The sequence below is a fragment of the Euprymna scolopes genome, chromosome 14, assembly GCF_053919585.1.
Source record: "Euprymna scolopes isolate OS-2025 chromosome 14, ASM5391958v1, whole genome shotgun sequence".
NCBI classification, from domain to species: Eukaryota; Metazoa; Mollusca; class Cephalopoda; order Sepiida; family Sepiolidae; genus Euprymna; species Euprymna scolopes.
Window position 1 is genome coordinate 70,153,051 of NC_136495.1, and position 19,608 is coordinate 70,172,658.

Consider the following 19,608-nt stretch of genomic DNA (forward strand, 5'->3'; position numbering starts at 1 on the left):
AATGGTGTTTTCATTCAATTTTGATATTTATTTTTTAGATTCTTAGATTTTAGTATTGTGATTTTTCATTTCAGTCTTAGCCGGTTCGGGTATTCTTAATATTATGTTTGTTTAGGTAAAGAGGTGTATTAATAAATATACGTAGGGGATTTTTTAATGTTTCTATTTATTTGTCTCCCCATGTGGGTATGGCCAGATCCAGGATCGGTTCTTAGTGTGGGGAAGATCTCATTCCCCAGAGGAGAAGGGCCACTTGGATGGGTATAGGTATGGGATGAGGGATGATAGAAGGGATGATAGTTATCTAAGTCATGAAGGATTTCTCCTCTGCTGGCTGAGGGGGGAGCAAGGTGTTGGAACAGATACTACACTATAGTTCTAGCTGTTTCCTAGTGTTGTTAGTTCGAGGTTAAGTAGGGTTGGTATTGTTCAATGTTTTGTATTAGAGACAGGGGTGTTATGTCTGTGTGTGGCTGGATGTGTGTGTGTGTGTGTGTGTGTGTGTGTGTGTGTGTGTGTGTTTTAATGTGTCGGTTCTGATTTATGTGTGGGTGTGTATATGTATATGTACGTGCATGCGAGTGTGCCTTGCATTTCATGTTTTTGTGTGTTGATATTAAACTCTGTTTAGTTCGGGAGTGAATCTTGTTATGAAATTTTTTTCCTGTGTAAGTAAATAGAAATAATTGTCTGTTTGGAAGATTGGCATTATCTTGAAGCTATTTCCACTGCATGTGTGTACGTATTTTGAAACATAGAGGTGTCTGTTATCTGCAAGTTTGATGTTTCTCTTATGCAAGGTCACTCTATTGCTGAAATTTTTGGTGGCGCCTATGTAGGATTTGTTGCATGCTGTGCATCCTAGTGCATAAACTACATTTCTGGGGGTGCAATTTAGATCCTTTTTTTATTTTGAATGTTTGTGCTGGGTTTTTGAATGTGTATGTGTTTCCTTCCATTATTATGTCACATACCCCACGTCGCGGTTTGTTGTATTTTGTAACCCCTTTTGTAGTGTGTGGAACGAGTTTTGAGGCAGTTAGGATATGTTTTAGGTTTTTGGGTTGGCGTTTGCTTTTTATTATTTTTGTTGTTTTAAGTATGTTGTTTAGTTTGTCGTTCTGATTGAGGAGGATAAGATTTTTTGTTATCTGTGTAAATAGTTCTGGGTTGTTTGTGTTGTGTGTGGAGACGTACGCTAAAATTTGTTCTTTGTTGTGTTCTTTTGGGATTCTTAGTTGGTCTATTGGAATTTTTTCAGCCAGTTGAATACCTTTCTGTATTAGTGGTAGTGGATATCCTCTTTTCCGCTGGGTTATTTGTAGTTCATTCAGTCTAGTCGAACGGAGGTCTGTTAATGGTGCAGACTCTACGTGCTAGGGAGTAAGGTATTGATTTTAGACAGTTTTTAGGATGGTGTCTTTTGAAGTGGAGGTATTGTTGAGTGTCTGTGGGTTTGTGGTAGATGTCTGTGATTATGTTGTTGTTTTTTTATTGTTATTAGGATGTCTAGAAAAGATAGTTCTGTGAGGCTTTGTTCTAGTGTGAAGTTTATTTTTGGGTGTAGATTTTGTAGCAAAATGTGGAGTTCTCTGATATCCCCCATGTGGTCCTCCAGAGGATAAAGCAATCGTCTAAGTATCTTTTCAAAGATTTTATGAATAGTGTTTTCATATTGTGCTCGTATTCCTGCTCTATCCTTTCATAAAGCGTTTCTTATAGGAAGGCGAGTGTAAGGGTGGGCATATGTTAGTGTCATTTTATATATAAGGGTGGCATATGTTCGTGTCATATTTTTATATATATATATATATATATATATATATATATATATATATATATATATATATATATATATATATATTCGGTGCCCGGAAAACTCGTCTCCAGAAAACCCCGTACCCGGAAAACTGGTACCCGAACCCCCCCCCTTTTTTTTTTTGCTAGGAAGGAAAACTGGTCCCTTATTTAATAAATATTGATTGAAAACACATTTTATGATCGTTCTTGAAGGAGATATTGTTTTTTTAAGAGACTATGCACCCCCATAATATTTTTAAAAATTAGTTTTAACTTATTTTTAAAAAAAAAATAAAATTGATCCTGGAGTCAAGACACGAAAAACGAAACCATATATTTATTTTTAAAAATACTCTAGTTTTAACACTTTTTGTGTTATTACGAGACAAAACTAAAAGAAAGAAAACACGTATTATCAAAGAAAGCAATTATTTTATTTAGAAGAATTAATTCAGTTTAAATAATTCTTGTGCTATTACAAAACAACAAAAAAAGAAAACACGATCTTATGTAATTTTGGTACCTCGCTGAAATAATAACGTTATTATTTCAAAAGCCATTCTTAACATGGGGAAGGGTAGGGTACCGTTTAAAAGTCATTTCGAGGGCATTTGTGCAGTATGCGGACGGCGGCTATTGTTAGGGGGCGATAACTTCAATTTCTTCCATGTCAAATAATGCGGCAAATAAGTAACAAACAAGATTTTTTGGATCATTTTTTTCTGAACAGAAAAATATTCGAAAACCAAAACATTTATTGCATAAAAATATATCAATAAATAATTGTAAAAACATTTATTTAAAAGTTTGCGTAAGAAAATATAATTTTAGTAAAACAATTTTGTAATAAAAATAACATTAGATATTTATAAATTAAAATAGCTTCTTTTTTTTTTTCAAACAAATAAATAATTTAAATGAAAGATCTTTTTGAATTAAAGCAACTTCGAAGGGTCAACATAAAATTAATAATTTAAATGTTTTTTACAGAGACGCGCCACATGGCGATAGTTTAGTGAAATGCACCAAGAAAAGATGGCCACTGTGCGCATACTACAGAAGTACCTTTTATTGTTTCATGAACAAAAAAGTGTTAAAACTAAATTAATTTTTCGGTACGTCATGGGGGAAGTGGACACTGCATAAACGGTGTTTTAATTTAATGATTGCTCCCTCAAAGCGTTTTCTTTCACTTTCTTCGTATATATCTCATAGACTTTATTTTTAATCGTACGTGTATTTATTTTATTTTTTGAATTTTTTTTTTCTTTGTGTGAATTTGATTAATATTTTTATTTCGTGCTTGTTTTTATTTTATTTTTATTTCATTTAATTTTTTATTTTTTTAATTATTTTTTCCACTAAATATTATTTTTTTGTTAAATTATTTTTTCATACATTCAAATAATGCTTTTACCCCCCCCCCTCTTTTTTGGCTTCAAATAGTACCTTCAAAAAGTTTTTGTGATTAAATAAACCTAAGGAAAATCTTTTGTGTATTCGCTTTGGGGGAGCAATCATTAAATAAAAATACCGTTCAGGCAGAGTTCACGTTCCCCGTTAAGTACCAATTTTTCTAAATAAAATATTTGTTTTATTATTTCATAACACAAAAATTGTATTCTTTTTGTTTGCTTGTTTCGTAATAGCACAAGAAATGTTAAAAACTGAAGTATTTTTTTTATTATTAATATATAGTTTCGTTTTTCGTGTCTTCCGTTCGGTTTCGTTACATAATCAACCGTATCCACTTCCGCCAGCTTGATTTTTTTCCGTGCAGTGATCTTGGACATTAAAATATAAAATATGAAAAATATACATATTTTTCTTTTCGAGGGGGTGGAGGCTCATGTTAAACTATATCTACCTCAGTATTTTCTTTAATTTTCTATTTTTGAGCGATTATCGACTCCTACGACGTTATCCTCTTATGTTGGTGATATGTCCTGCGGTGGGTGGCCGTAATAAAAGGATATTCAAGAAAGGTATTCCACAAGGAAAATAAATGGATAAAGAGGTTCTGAAGTTAATAAAGAATTAGAGAAGTTTATTGAGAATATTTACAGAGACAGCATGTTACGTTTTTTAAGTGTTCCCGCCCAGGGAAGGCTCTCACAACCGGTGACCGGTGATAACGTTCTTTCGATAAAAAGTTCCGGTGGTGAATTGCTCATCTAGCCATAACACCTTCCTCTAAGACAATTTCTCCCAAGAGAATTTGGCTTAATATCGTTTGTTTTTTGGCTTGGGGCTCAGCCGGTTAACTTTTCTTTTCACCCTTGTACTTTTTCTCCTCAATATCGTTTGAGTGGGTGGAGTTGGTGGAGAAGCTGGAACTCTCAAATCTGGAGTAAGTTCTGTTAAGGGTTGGGGAATATTAAAAGAAGCATACAAAACCTCTAGGGGCAGGTCATTTTCTTCTGCCTGTTTGTAGTCATCAGTGTGTCGAGGTCTTAGCTGATTTATATGCCTGCGACAGTCGAATTTATTACTTCTTGCAGAATATAGCATGTGTCCGTTTCTTTTCATGATAATCCCCTCCTCCCAAAAATTTTTTCCACTCCTGTAATTCAGGAAGAATATTCTGTCACCAGGTTTGTAAAACCTTGTTGGAAAATTTTCTTTTGTTGTTGTTACTCTGGTTGCACTTGGTAAAATTCTGTCAAATACAGATCTGATTTTCCGTGCAAACATCAGTTCGGCTGGTGATGAACCGGTATCAGTGTTTGGGTTCGGAGTTATCCTGTACACCGATAAAAATTGTTCAAGACTCTTCTCGTCAGTGTCCATGCCTTGGTTTTTCTTCAAGGCTCTTTTAAATGTATCGACGAACCTCTCTGCTAGGCCATTTGACCTTGAGTGGTAGATTGCTGTTGTTAAATGTTCAATGGCTAGAGCCTTTGGTAATTGTCTGTATTTTTGAGATGAGTTGTTTTCATTGATTGAGATTGTCGGACTGACTTCCTCATCTTGGTTGTTATTGTCACAACGTTTCGGTCGTTTTGCCCTCCGGCCTTCGTCAGGTGAACGGTTTGTTAGGAGTCTCGAACCCAACCCTTTATTATTATTACGGGGGTACCGTGATCGGACTCTTACTTGCTTACAACATCGAGCAGAGACAATAAGTAGCGACACCATTACATACCACCAAGAAATGGTCAGGTTGAAGAATACCCTCCGTCGTAACAACTACCCCGATAACATACTATCCACCAGACGTGTTAATAGGATAAGAGAGGAGAATGAAACCCAAAAACCTCCAACGGTCTGCCTACCATATATACGAGGCATCTCCGAAAAGATTCAGAGAATATGTGCCCCCTACAACATCAGGACGGTATTCAAAAGCGAGTCAACACTCAGACGACACTTGGTACGAGTGAAGCCCCGCATGGAGGAGAACATGACCAAAAACTGCATATACTCCATCCCATGCAGTTGCAGAAAGGTTTACAAGGGTGAAACATGCCGCCCCCTTAAAGTAAGGGTGGAAGAACACCGAAAAGCGGTAACTAAAGGGGAGACGGAAAAATCGGGTATAGCCAACCATGTCTGGATGGAGAGGGGGGATCATCGCCCCCTATGGGATGAAGTAAAAATAATAAACAGAGAGATCCACTGGAAAGTGAGAAAACTTAAAGAAACAGCTCACATGCTCGGACATAACAACCTACTGAGCAAACCAAGCATAGAGCTGAATGCAATTTGGACACCTCTGATAGAGAGAGAAAACCTTGAATAACAACATAGGTTTAACATTAACAAAAAACCAACTAAGAATTGTCCTAGTGACATATGGCCGAGTGGTCCTAGACGTTGTATCAAAGTTTACAGTTACCCAAAGGTGCTGAGTTCAATCCTGAACGAAGGCAGTGAAAAAGTAACATTGAAAAACAGAGAATCAGCAACTATGTCCCAAAGCCTAGCTGGAGTCCGAACACGATACCCCCGTAATAATAATAAAGGGTTGGGTTCGAGACTCCTAACAAACCGTTCACTTGACGAAGGCCGGAGGGCAAAACGGCCGAAACGTTGTGACAATAACAACCAAGATGAGGAAGTCAGTCCGGCTAGAGCCTTGCAGAATTCTTCAAATTCTTTGCTGTTAAATTGGGTGCCGTTGTCGCTGACAATAGTTTTAGGTACTCCAAAACGACTGAAGAGAACTCTTAGTGCATCTATTGTACTCATCGAAGTAGGGTGTTTGTATTTAAACACTTCAGGCCATTTTGTGAAACTGTTGGCGACCACTAAGAAATAATGTCAATTTAAAGGACCTGCATAATCGATATGTAACCGAGTCCACGGTGTATCAGTCTTTGGCCACGGTTGTATCTGCACAGGTGGTGCCTTTGCTGCTAGCTGACACCCTTGACACTCTCTTACGAGTTTTTCAATGTCCTGGTCCATCCTAGGCCAATACGTATATCCACGCATTAAAGCTTTCATTCTCGACATGCCTGGATGACCACTATGAAATTCTTTTAAAATTCTTCTCTGAAGCGTAGTTGGTATGACGACTCTGTCTGCGTACATCAAGGTTTGAGCACAAATGGAAAATGGTAAAATTTTAGGGTCTTTCTTTGATTTTCCATTTAGTTGCACCAACTTTTTCATGTTCACAATATAATCATCCTTTTCTGCTGCCTTATTTATTTCGTCTAGAGTCACTGGTAACTCTCTGATTGTGTTGCACAGTAATCCGGAGAGTTCTTTTTCCTCTGTCAATGCAGCTATTACTGTGTCTTCCAAAGGTTCAGCACACTTTTGGATGAGCCTGGACAGTCCATCTGCATGTCCGATATTTTTGGATGAAATGTACTCCATTTTAAAGTTATAATTTAGTAGAATTATGCTCCATCGTTGGAGTCTGTTTGCAGTGTGCGTAGGTATGCCTTTTTTAGAGCCAAAAATAGTCAATAACGGTTTGTGGTCAGTTTACAAAGTAAACATGCTTCCATGAATAAATCTATGGAATTTTTTAATGGCATAAATAATCGCCAAGCTTTCTTTTTCAATTTGAGAATAGTTTCTTTCAGCCGGCAAAAGTGATCTGGATGCATGGGCTATTGGCTTTGTTGATCCATCTTCAAGTTTATGGAGAAGAACTGCTCCTACTCCGTAGTCACTTGCATCTGATGCAACAATCAATTCTTTCTGTGGATCAAAATGTGCTAGAGCTAAATCTGATAGCAGGCATTTCTTAATATCTTCGAACGCATTTTGGCATTCTTTTGACCAAATTCACTTTTGTCCTTTTTTTAACAAATCATTCAATGGTGCTCTCAACTTATGCATGTTTGGAATATAAATAGCATAATATTAATAATATTAAGCCAAACCCAAAAAGATTGTAACTGGACAATATTATTGGGTGCTGGCATCCTCTCGATTGCTTATGTTCTCTGAGGATCCGGTCTTCTGCCTTGACTGTCGATAATTTGACCAAGATATTTTATCTGTTTTAATAAGAATTCAAATTTTTCGGCACTTAACTTGAAACTAAATTCCTCAATTCTTTGGAAAACTGCTCTGATGTGTTCCTTATGTTCCTGTACATTTTTATTTTATACAAGGATGTCATCCAAATATGCGATTGCAACATCTAAATCAGCAAGCATTGTATCCATTATTTGCTGAAATAGTGCTGGGGCCACTTTTAATCCAAAAGGAAGTCTTTTTAGTCGGAAAAGTCCTAGATGGGTATTGGTACACAAATACTTAGAACATTCTTCATTGACTTTTACCTGAAGGTAAGCTTCCGATAAGTCGATTTTGGAGAAAATTCTACCTCCATTCAGCTTTGTAAAAATGTCTTCAGGAGATGGAAGTGGATAACTATGACCCATCAGACAGTCATTAAGGCCTGTAGAAAAATCGGCACATACCCGAATCTTCTTATTTTTCTTTTTAACATACACAGTGGGGCTCGCCCACTCAGAATAGTCAACTTTTTCGACTACACCATTCTTCTGTAGTCTTTTTAGTTCAATTTAAATATCTTCTTTTGAAGAAAAAGGCACATTTCTTTTTGGTCTAAAAACAGGTTTCACATTCTGTTTTAATTCAAAATTTACTTCAGTTTTGGTGCACACTCCTAATCCCTCTGAAAAAACTTTGGGGAATTCACTTTTTAACACTGCCAGAAAATGGTCATTTTGTTTGGAATTTTTCTTTTCCAACGCTCTTACATTATTGCAAAATGAATTTATGAGTAGCTCCCATAAATCAAACAAAACAATCCAATCAATTCCAAAAAGGCAAGAATTTATTCCTGGAACAACTGAAAGATTTGAGGAAAAAGTTTTCGATCCAAGAGAAACACTGCAATTAAATTCTCCCATGAATTTTAATCGCTCTCCGGAAACACCTTTTGCAATTTTTTGTTTTTCTCAGTTTTGGACCACCAATTCTCTTCCAGGTCACTTCGTCAATAATTGATATATCGCTACCTGTGTCTAAAAGTAGCTTCACTGAGTGACCATTTATTTGTGTGTGAACGAATTTCCGTTTCCTTCCTTGTTTTATTTCTTCTTTGGACAAGGCCACATTTACTTTTGGCTTCCATTTCCGTCTTTTGTCTTGCTTAGTTCGGCAGTGGGATGCCCGGTGTCCCACTAGGCCACATTTGGTACAACGTTGGTCTTTATAAGGGCAGTTTTTTCTTAAGTGCGGACCCGCACAACTCCAACATTCAAAACTTTTCCCTTTGTCTTTTGGAAATGTCTTCTGTTATACTACCTGGACTTGGGATGTGACTTTTCCCTCTATCCTCGTAGTGTCCATTTTTACATTTATCAATTTTTGACATTCTTCTGTCACTTTTTGCAAGTTTATTTCCGGGTCTTACTCCATGATTGATAATATCCTTGACCTTAAATCCTTGTCCTTCGGTGCTGTCAGTCCCTGGACAAATATGTAGCACTTAAACATGTCCACTGATAAATCCTTTAATTTAAACAGTTCACACTGGGCGTTGACTTTGCCCGCATATGTGACAATGTCATCAGTTTCGTCTTTAATTTATTTAAACACCTATACCGTGTATGAAAAAGACTATCTCTTTCACCGAATATAACACACAAAATTTTCACCGTTTCAGAAAAAGAGATCTCTTCCAGTTTTTTAGGCAATATCAAATTCGTGAATTTAGTATTTTCTTCTGTGCCCATTTTTTGGAGTAATAGTGTTATTTTTTCCTCATCCGACCACTTCTCGCATCGTTTTGTAAATATCGTTTCAAACCTACAATAATAGGCTGGAAAAGTGTCACCTTTTTCTGGGTCATATTTAAACTCTGAAAGCGAGTTCGCTATACCCTCAGCCGAAAAAAATCTGGATGCACCCTCCTTAGATTTTTCTGACAAAATCGTTTCGCAAAATAAGCGATTACCCGTCGTTTGTTGTATTACAAGAGTTTCGAAACGTTCTTGTTGAATTAGCATTTGTTTTTGAAAATCCATTTATTGAGCGATTAAACTCTCAGTTAACGCTTTCGTCAACGTCGCTATTTGTTCCGATGTCATTTCTTTTTAAATGTATCAATAGCAAGTTAACGTATACCACAGAGGAAAAAAAATATTGTTCAAAAACAAGATGCTTATTTTCACAGAAAATTGTCAACACATAGGAAAGTTCCGAAAAAAAATCACCGTTAAAATAACACTTGACAAAATTTCAAGAGACTCTTTTTTCGTCTACTTCAGCAGACACACGTAAACTTCTTTTAAAAATTTTCTTTATTAAATAAACACAGATTCCTCAGTATTGTTCATTTGTTGTTTTTTTATCGTATTAAACAAATACAAAAAACACGTGCGCTAATCGTTTTTTTTTTTTAGTAATAACGAGATGAAAAATATCTCTCATGAAGAAAGTAACATTTTACACACACACACACACGTTATATAACGTCAACTCTTTGGGAGTTAAATTAAATTTGTGGCAGACACCAGTCTTTCGCTTTCTAAGAAGCTTTTTCTTCAATTAAAAGTGAACTTTGTGAACAACAATTTTCAGAATGTTCTCGGTTACCACGTGTTTTTGTTTTTTTAGATGAATTTACAGTTCGTATCTCATCTTCGTCACCAGTTGATATATCCTGCGGTGGGTGGCCGTAATAAAACGATATTCAAGAAAGGTATTCCACAAGGAAAATAAATGGATAAAGAGGTTCTGAAATTAATAAAGAATTAGAGAGGTATATTGAGAATATTTACAGGGACAGCCTGTTACGTTTTTAAGTGTTCCCGCCCAGGGAAGGCTCTCACAACTCGTGACCGGTGATAACGTTCTTTCGATAAAAAGTTCCGGCGGTGAATTGCTCATCTCGCCATAAGAGTTGGACATTTTTTGTTTAAAAGTAACACTCGACATTACTTGTCTTTTTTGTTTATTTAACTAAATAAACTCTTTAAAACAAGTCGACACACTAAAAACTTACAAAGCTAAGTAGAAAACGAAATCTTAGAAAAATCAATTTATTTTTTTCAAAACAAGAGTAAACAAGTAAAAATATTTAAAAAAATATTATGGGATGTGCATTCTCTTTTAAAGACAATATCTTCTTCAAGAACGGTCATAAAATGTGTTTTCAATCGATATTTATTCAATAAGGGACCAGTTTTCCTACCTAGCAAAAGATGACGAGTTTTCCGGGTACGAGTTTTCCGGAGACGAGTCTTCCGGGGACGAGTTTTCCTAAATTCGTATATGACCATCCCAATATTCTTGACTTGGAATAAAATGTTCTATTTTAAGTTAATATTGTTGTGACTTTAAAAACTAATGTCAAACACTGTCGACTTTCCTAGGTGCACAGTAATGGCAGGTTTTCTGAAAAAGCATGCATTTCATTTATTTTCAGAACCGAAACCTGGATAATCATGAAACGACTGAACCGTCCAAGCGGCTATCAGCAACGTCAAGCTAAAAAAGCAAAAAGGCAGCGCTAAACGACATTAAAGGATCTTTGCTGAAGTGGATACAAAAACCAGAAACTGTCAAAAGTTCTGATTTTATTGAAGCTGAAAGTAGAGCGCATGAAAAACAGTTCAAGTGATAGCGAGCAATTGAGAGACAGCGGCACAGAACAAACTTATATTAAAGATCATTATGATACAGCCACTGCAACTCGATCAGAAGAAGAGTTTGAAGGCTCAGCCGCCAGCACCGCTAATAATTTATTAACATTCAACGATGTGTTAGCGTGGCAAATTCCTGTGCCTGATAGTGTAAGAATTGATATCATCAAAAGGGGGAGCGAGCCATTCCAGAATAAGCAGGGACCTTTCAAGTCGGTTAAAAGACCAGGTTCAAAGGTTAAAAGTTAATTTCGGCAACTTTCTCCAACTTGGTTTTATTCCTCATTGTCAAATGGCGACAGGGTGCTACGGTCGTTGATGGCTTACTCGCTGCGTGACATAAAATTGTACTGCTTTTGCTGTCAGTTGTCAGTTTGCTGCCAAAGATGACAAGGTTCCTGGAACATTTACTTTCGTCACTGGTTTTGAAGCCTGGTGGAAGCTAAATCTCAAAATTATTGAGCATAAACAGTCAAAGGACCATATATCGTGTTGGGAGAATTGGAAAACGCTGGCTTCACAACTCCAGCTGCAAAAATTATCGATGCGGCGCATATTTCCCTTATGGAAAAAGAGAAAAGGAAGTTCAGAGACATTTTGCACAGAGTTTTAGACGTAATACTTTTTCTTGCACGACAGAACCTGCCATTTAGAGGACATCGTGAGAATACGTCCTCATTAAACAAAGATAACGTCTTGGAACTTATCGAATTGTTGTCTCACTATGATGTAGTGTTAAAAGAGCATCTGGTCAGCCTCTGGTTCCAGAGTGCCCCCTTTTTGCCTACTTTTAGGGTAGCTGGTTTTTACCTCACATTAAAAACGGCCTTGTGCCTAATTTGCTCAGTGGGGGAGCAAATAAACACCATCTGGTCAGCCTCTGGCAAAGCACAGGCAGTCAGACAATATGTTTGAAACACAGAACGAGTTTATTTCTCTTTTGGCAAAACATGTGATTGGAAAACTCGTTGTTGACATAAGAAATGCAAAGTACTTTGGTATACTTTTTGATAGCACACCAGACGTTTCGCATGCAGATCAAATGTCAACAGTAATTAGATATGCACATATCAGCGATGGTGCAGTTGAAGTGCGTGAGTCATTCCTGGGATTTTTACATTTGAAAGGTAAACCAGCTACTGCATTGACTAACGAGATCTTTTAAAAATTAAAAAACGAAGGACTAGATATCAAGTTCTGTCGCAGTCAAGGGTACGATAATGCTGCAAGCATGGTCAGAATCCATGGTGGTGTGCAAAAAAAGATCAAGGACATTAGATCAAGGACATTAACCCAAGGGCCGTTTTGTACCTTGTTCTAATCATTTTTTGAACCTTTGTGGCAAACATTCGTTTTCTAACAATTCCTCTTGCGTAACATTTTTTGGCAGTCTTGAGGCGTTGTACACGTTTTTTGCTCTGTTAACCCATCGCTGGGATGTGTTAGTAAAGTACACAGGTCTTACAGTGAAGAGATTATCCACATGAAGTGCACATGCTGATGCAGTGAAGTCGGTGAAACAGAAGTTTAACCAGTTTGTGGAAGCTATTGAACCTCTGCGTGATGTCGAAGAAACCGCCCAGACAAGAGGCACTGCGCACAATGTGTTACCAGCTGTATGCGACTTTTCTTTCATTGCTTTCTTGTTATTCTGGAGTGACGTTTTACAAGAAGTAAACGTAGCTCAGAAGTACATAAAAACATCAGGTATTACTCTTGACATGGTTGCTACCAAACTAAGGGTTGTAAGGGTCTTTTTTGAAGAACAGCCTATGAATGTTGTTGACAATGCCGTTCATCAAGCACTTGCAAAATGTGAAGAACTTGATATCTCTACAGAGAGGAGAATCAGAAGAAAGAACAGAATGCCAAGAGATGAGGCAAGAGATTCTGGATTGTCATTTCAGCAGGAGACTGAGAAAGCAATGTACAATTTCCATACCGAGTTGGATATCAGAGTACAGGCAGTAAATGACATTTTTTAAAACTTTTTCTGCCGTTCAGCCAGATCATATTGTTTGTGCTGGCGATGAATAAATACTGTTGCCAAGCTCACAGCTGTGTATAATCAGCTATCTGAAAAAGACATTAGTCTAGAAATTCCACATTTAAGGCGACACCTACAAGCAGCTGAAATAAACTTGGAAGAAGCCAAGCACTGAACTGTACTGCAATTCCTACAGTTTTCATCAAGTGTGACTTTGTTAAATCATTACCATATTTTGCGCTGGCTCTAAAATTACTTCTGATAATGTGTGTCTGTGGGATCGTGTGAAGGAAGTTTCTCCAAAATGAAACTCATGGAAAATTACCTCCTGTCAACCATGAGCCAGTCGATATTGTCGGATCTGACTGTCCTGTCTATTGAAAATTAACTTAGAAGACAAATAGATTTTGACAAAGTCATTGACCAATTGCCCCAAGGAAAACAAGAAAACATTCATTGTAGGACTTTACTGAAATTTTTTAAATATAGAGGATAGGGTGGTCGGCAAATTTTCTTTTGTTGCAAGAGCAGACGATAAGCGCGAAGGTAGGGAAGAGTGCGTAGAGAAAGTAGAAGGAAGCTGAGGGTAATGTTGAACGTTTGCAAGTGTATATTTGCAACAGTGTGAATAATACTCTCCCTTCTCCATTGCAGATTTTCGTCGGCTGCGTCGTGTTAACCAGCGTTCCTTTGTTGCTTCTTTATTTCGAACAAATTCCATCATTTCATCCTAAAACGACCATTTCAAAATTCATGTCCAAATATCAAGCAATAAAAATGAATTGGTTTGTGAAAAGTCAAGCAGTAAATACCAGTTCTTCGACCAATCAAGTTTTGTTTCATACATCCTCCACCAATCAAAGCCGAGAAGCACACTTCAAATCTTTGATTGATGAAAATAAAGTTTCAAATACGACATTATTAAAGACAAATGCTAACGCGAAAGAAAGGATAAAAGCTAAATCAAAAACCGGAAAGAAATACCTGATTTATTATTGCAGCCGCGGTTTTTGTGGAGGATTTGGTGACAGACAAGCAGGGATTGTTTCGGTGTTTTTATTGGCAAATATAACGAAACGGAAATTTGGTTTGATTTTCAGCAAGCCATGCAATATTCGACAATACTTATACCCAAACGAAGTACAATGGGACATACCTAGTAAAGAATACTCAAAACTTAACAAACAATTTTTTACATTCACAAAACGAAAATATTTAAATATCGTAGAAACGTCAAATTTCGATGAGTTGTTCAAGGGTGATGCTATATTTTTGAAAACCAATTATATTATGTTTGATTACATAAAAAGAAATACAAACTATAAATCACAACTAAAATGGTTACAAAACGTAACTTATTCACAGTATTTTGCCGAGATTTATCGGTTATTATTCAAACCCAATGATTATATAACACGAACATTGGAAGAAACTGTAAAACCGTCTAAAACGAATGGTACGATGTTGATATGTGCTCAAATACGAATCGGCCGTAACCCTTCCATGCCTGGCGACAAGAGAAGAAATAGTCGGAAGAGTGTCGAAATCGTTTGGGATTTTCTACATCGATACAATGACACACGTCTTTATAGGATCTTTGTCTCTACTGATTCAGAAAGTGTTCGAAAAGAAAGCCAGCAACTTTTTGCCAATCAGTCTGTGATGAACCCGCCAGGGAAAATTGTCCATATCGATTTTACTCACAAAGCGTCTCCTAGCGTATGTCAGGGAATGCAAAAGGTAATACTCGACCAGTACGTTTTGATGCACTGTGACGTGTTGGTGCACAGCCGTAGCGCTTTTGGTGAGAACGCAGCACGCCTAATGAAGGGCAAGAGTGAAATATACGTTTTCAAGGAAGGCGTTATATCACCGTCAGACATTGTTTATCGCAAATATGCATACAGTTTCACGAACTGGACAGGCGCTCCACAATAGGAAAGGTCTTCACTATCATAAAGATGGTTATATTTTGTTATATTAAATTGAATGGAGAATGACACACGACAGATGAAATAAATATTTGGCGCACTTCATGACCGCCATTATCTTGTTTTCCAATGGTTTTTAAGGATTTCAAACTTCGTTATTACAATTATCAGTTTCTCAAACGGAACAGACGCTTCATAATAGGAAAAGTGTAGAAATCTTTGCTATCATATTGATATCAAATTGAATGAACAATGACAAACCATAACGTGCAGATGACATAAATATTTGGTAAAAGTGCACATCCTCAACACCATTATTTTGTTTTCCAATGGTTTTAAAGGATTTAAAACTGAGTTATTACAATTATCAGTTTGAATTCAACTGATTTCAGTTCGTTACATAAAATGTTATGCAAATGTCATGCTTACTGATGATTTTCATCTTCATAATCTATACTTATATATAAAAAGCACTTGGTGTGTTCGTGTGTGTGTCTGAGAGAGGGGGTGAGAGAGAGAGTTCCTTCTGAAATCCAAAACAACTGGACTGATTTGTGTTTAATTTAACACACACGTACTCTATGTGCCTGAGAGTGTTCTTAGATAGGTTATTTTAATGTACTTATATTGTTACGTTTATTGATAAATAATAATAAAACAGAACAAGTCTTTATTGTTTTTCAGAAATAAATTCTACGATCTGTTGGTATTCTTAATCATATTTTGGTTAAATGAATAAAAAGAAAATAATTCTTCCGTCTGTTGACCTATGAAAATGTAAATTCTCATCATATTTTTACAGTTCTGAGTTGTTTTTTGATGAGAAGAGATTGTTAGTATTATTTACATCAATGGAACTACTGTTTTCACCTTGAGTGTTATTTGCACAAAGTTTCGAGCGATGTAACCTCCGACCTTCTTCAGGTGTGTAAGTCGCAAGATAATAATATATTTAAAAATATCTATATGGAAATTTAAAAAAATTGTAAATATTAAAAACAGTTACCACGAGACAACACGTGATTTAACAATTATGTATCATCGGCACCCTTCCAGTTTTGTAAATTTAGTTGTTTTTTTTTTCGTAAAATTCATCTGTGTGTCTACGGTTTGCATGCATTCTAAAAGGACTTTAAACAAAACAAAAAAAAAAGAAAAAGGCACATGCCTGACTGGCTTTCAATTGTGAATACGCTCCTAAAATTAATTTCATATGCGAGTGTGATTAGGAGATACTACTATTTTGTACATTGTTATTGTATTTGTTTATGGATACACACAACTTCTTTATAAGAACCAGTGTTGTTATTTTTTTCATTACATGTTACTTTTTTCATATGTTTACTTGGCGTTTCTTAAGTTAAATGCCCGCAAAGGGAAAATTTTGCAACTTATTGTAAATAAAGTTTCTTCTTCGTTTCAAAGTAAGACCTTTATATTTCATTCTTTACCCCCTCCCCCTCTTTTGTTTCATGCTTTTTTTTCAGCTTAGTTACTTTAGCGTCAAATTTATCTGGAAGCAAGATAAATTCTGACATTATTGGTGTTCCAACACTTTTTGAGAAATGTAACATATACAGTCGGTTTTGTTTTGTTTTTGTTTGTTTTGTTTTTTTTTTTTGCAAATAATTGTTATGTTGACGTTCCTATCCTTTTTCTAGAAAATGTAACGTTGTCAATCATATATTTTGTCAATAATTGTTATGTCGACGTTCTAATACTTTTTAGAAAATGTAGCATTGAGAGTGGCCTATTAACCAAGTAAGTGTTTTGTTGTTATTTCAGTACATTTTTTAGAAGATGTAACATTGACAGTCGCCTATTTTTGTAAGAAATTGTAATGTTCGGCTTCCTATTCTCTTTCTACAAAATTTAACGTTGATTGTCGCCTATTATTGCTATTAATTTTTATGTTGACGTTCCTATACTTTTATAGAAAATGTAACAATGGCTGTCGCTTATTTTTGCTAGTAGTTGTTATGGTTCTGTTTCTTAACTTTTAATTAGAAAATGTACCGTTGACAGTCGCCTATTTTTGCCAGTAATTGTTATATCCAGGTTCCTATACTTTTCTAGAAAATATAACGTTGACAGTCGCTTATATTTCCTAGTAATTTTATATTGACGTTCCTACACGCTTTTTAAATGTAAAGTTTAGTAATTGTTATGTTGACGTCCCTATACTTCTTCCAGAAAATAAAACGTGACAGTAGCTCGTTTTTACTAGGAATTGGTATGTTGTCGTGGCCATAATTTTTCTAGAAAATGTAATCTTAACAGTCGCCCATTTTATTAGTAATTGTTATGTTGACATTAATATACTGTGTTTTGTAGAAAATGTTACGTTGATAGTCGCTTATTTTTGTTAGTAATTTTTATGCTGACGTTCCATTCAAATTTTTGAGAAAATGTAACGGTGGAAGTCGTTATTTTTGCTAGTAATTGTTATGTTGGCGTTCGTAAACTTTTCTAGAAAATTAAACGTTGAATGTCGCTTTTTTTCGCTTGTGATGGTTATGTTTACTTTCCTATCCTTTTTCTAAAAAATGTAACGTTGGAAGTCGCTTATTTTTGCGAGTAATTCTTATGTTTACGTTCCTATTCTTTTTCTCGAAAATGTAACATTGACAGTCGCCTATTTTTTCAAGGGATTGTTATGTTTCTGTTCCAATACTTTTTCTAAAAATGTAACGTTTGCAATCGCCTACTGTTTTGCAATAAATTGTGATGTTAACGTTTCTATATTTTTTCAAAAAAATGTAAGTGACAGTCGCTTATTTTTGTAATTATTATGTTGACGTTTCTATACTTTTTTCTGAAAATATAACATTGATAGTCACTTATTTGTGAAAGTAATTTGTTGTTGTGTGATGTCTTTCGGCGGTCAGAGCCCTCCAAGGTCACTGCGGCAAGCGGCCTCCAGTTGGGACGGTATAGGCGGCGTCGAATCAATAGACCGCTGCACCGTTTCGCTGTCCCTCTTTACACAGACAAGCATGTGGCGTAAGCTATTGGATTCACTGCGTCTCATAGCGGTATAACCGGGGATCTGAGGTTCGTCTGGTACAGACTTCAGCCAGGTATCCAGCGCCGACTTGAACGATTCTGTTTTGAAGTTCGTGATCTCTCTGATATTACGTGGTAGGCAATTGAAGAGCGTAGGACCCCGGGAATTTAAACTCGATTCCCTGAGCCGTCGGACCCAGTTGTCCCTGGCACTGGTTAGGAGTGGTACCACACACCTTCTGCCACGTTTTGAGATATGGTGCTGTATACCAGCGTTGGGCACCTGGTTCTCCATCATACGCCAGGTATAGATGATTGAATATCTTTCTTGCCTGCGTTGAATCGATTTGATATTATAAGAAAATCTTTCCTACCTTCAATGACCTCGGGTTTTGAGAGATGGATGCGAAAGCGTCTTTCCCTTTGTGATTGTTTTTTATACTAATGGATAAATCATGTGACCCTAGACCTTCTATAAAATTGTATGGGTTGACTAGCTTGATTATTATTTTTTTACCCCCATCTTTACAATCGGTTCACACCGTGTCTGAAGTTGTTCCTTTTCTTCTCTTTCCTTTTCTTTTTTTTCTTCTTCTCCTATTTACAATTGGGACACCGTCTTGGTAGTTCCTTTGTTTTTTCTTTCTCAATCAATTATTGTATTGATAAAGAATTATTACGGGACCACAAGGACTAATACCTGAGGTCGCAACCGACGGCATCTGTTGCAAGAGGTAAGACGTTCTTTTTCTCTTTCTCTCTCAGCCAGTTGTCATTGATGTGTTAGGATAAATTTCTTAGCCTCAGACCTAGGTCCTTGATTATACCTTTTTTATAGCATCCTATTAAGAATTCGCTATACATTGCAACAGATACTGTTTTTTATATTAAAATGAATTCCTTACAAGTTGAACAATCATCACGGTCATCCTTATTGGAAGATCAGAGAGTCACTCGTACGATGATAGACTTAACACTAGAAAATCTTAGTGGACTTGAACCTCTTGAGAGAGATGTATTAGAACTTCATAAACGAGACATTCTCCAGTGGCTCCAAGAGTTATTGCATATTGACAAGAAAATAATGAAGGAGACACCATCGATTGAGATGAGGAGCTGTTTGACAGACAGTTTCACTTACAAAACCAGGGTGAATAAATCATTGTCGCAGTTAGATGCTTCCTTACCTGTTCCAGAGATCCATTCCCCTTTACTAACCTCAACTCCTCCCACTCTACCTTCCCCAGCTCAATCTGGCATTGAATTAGCGAAGCCTAAAATAACATGTCCAACATTTACTGGCGTTGATAAAACCAATAAATTTGCCCTGCGGGATTTCCTAACCCGTTTTGAGTTTTGCACATCTGGAGTGAGCTCAAAGAAGGAAAAACTCATATGCCTTAAGGCATATGTGATAGGTCGGCCATTTCATCTGATCCATCACCTGTCAGAAAATGACCATAATTATGATGTGGCCATAAATATTTTAAAGGAGGAATACTGGGACAGAGAAGCCATTAGGGAAGAAATTTTTAAAAGAATAGTGCAGTCTACACCTAAGGTGGACAAGTCTTATGAACAACTAAAGGAATATCTTTCCCAGGTTCAGTATGAACTTGGTGAGTTAGATTCAGACTATGGTTATGATTTTTTTAGTTGAGGACTCCGGAAGTGGATGTCTGGTGGCTCATATCCTATTTGATAAGATCCCTGATGAGATAAAGGCAGAGCTCATTAGAGGCTCTAGCACACCATATCCTGGCTTGAACTGCATACTGCAGTATAGTCACGAAGTTATTAA

At 36.4% G+C, this 19,608-nt stretch overlaps 1 protein-coding gene across 1 annotated transcript in view; it reads left to right on the forward strand.

Moving 5' to 3' along the window:
* The window catches only part of LOC145293074 (uncharacterized), a 61,000-nt gene extending 44,825 nt beyond the window's left edge, over positions 1-16,175 (forward strand). The window contains exon 2 of the mRNA XM_080139425.1: positions 13,525-16,175. Within this exon, the coding sequence (XP_079995551.1) occupies positions 13,525-14,808 (1,284 nt within the window). The 3' untranslated portion in view covers positions 14,809-16,175. The remainder of the gene's footprint in view (positions 1-13,524) is intronic.
* The last annotated feature ends 3,433 nt before the right edge of the window (positions 16,176-19,608 follow it).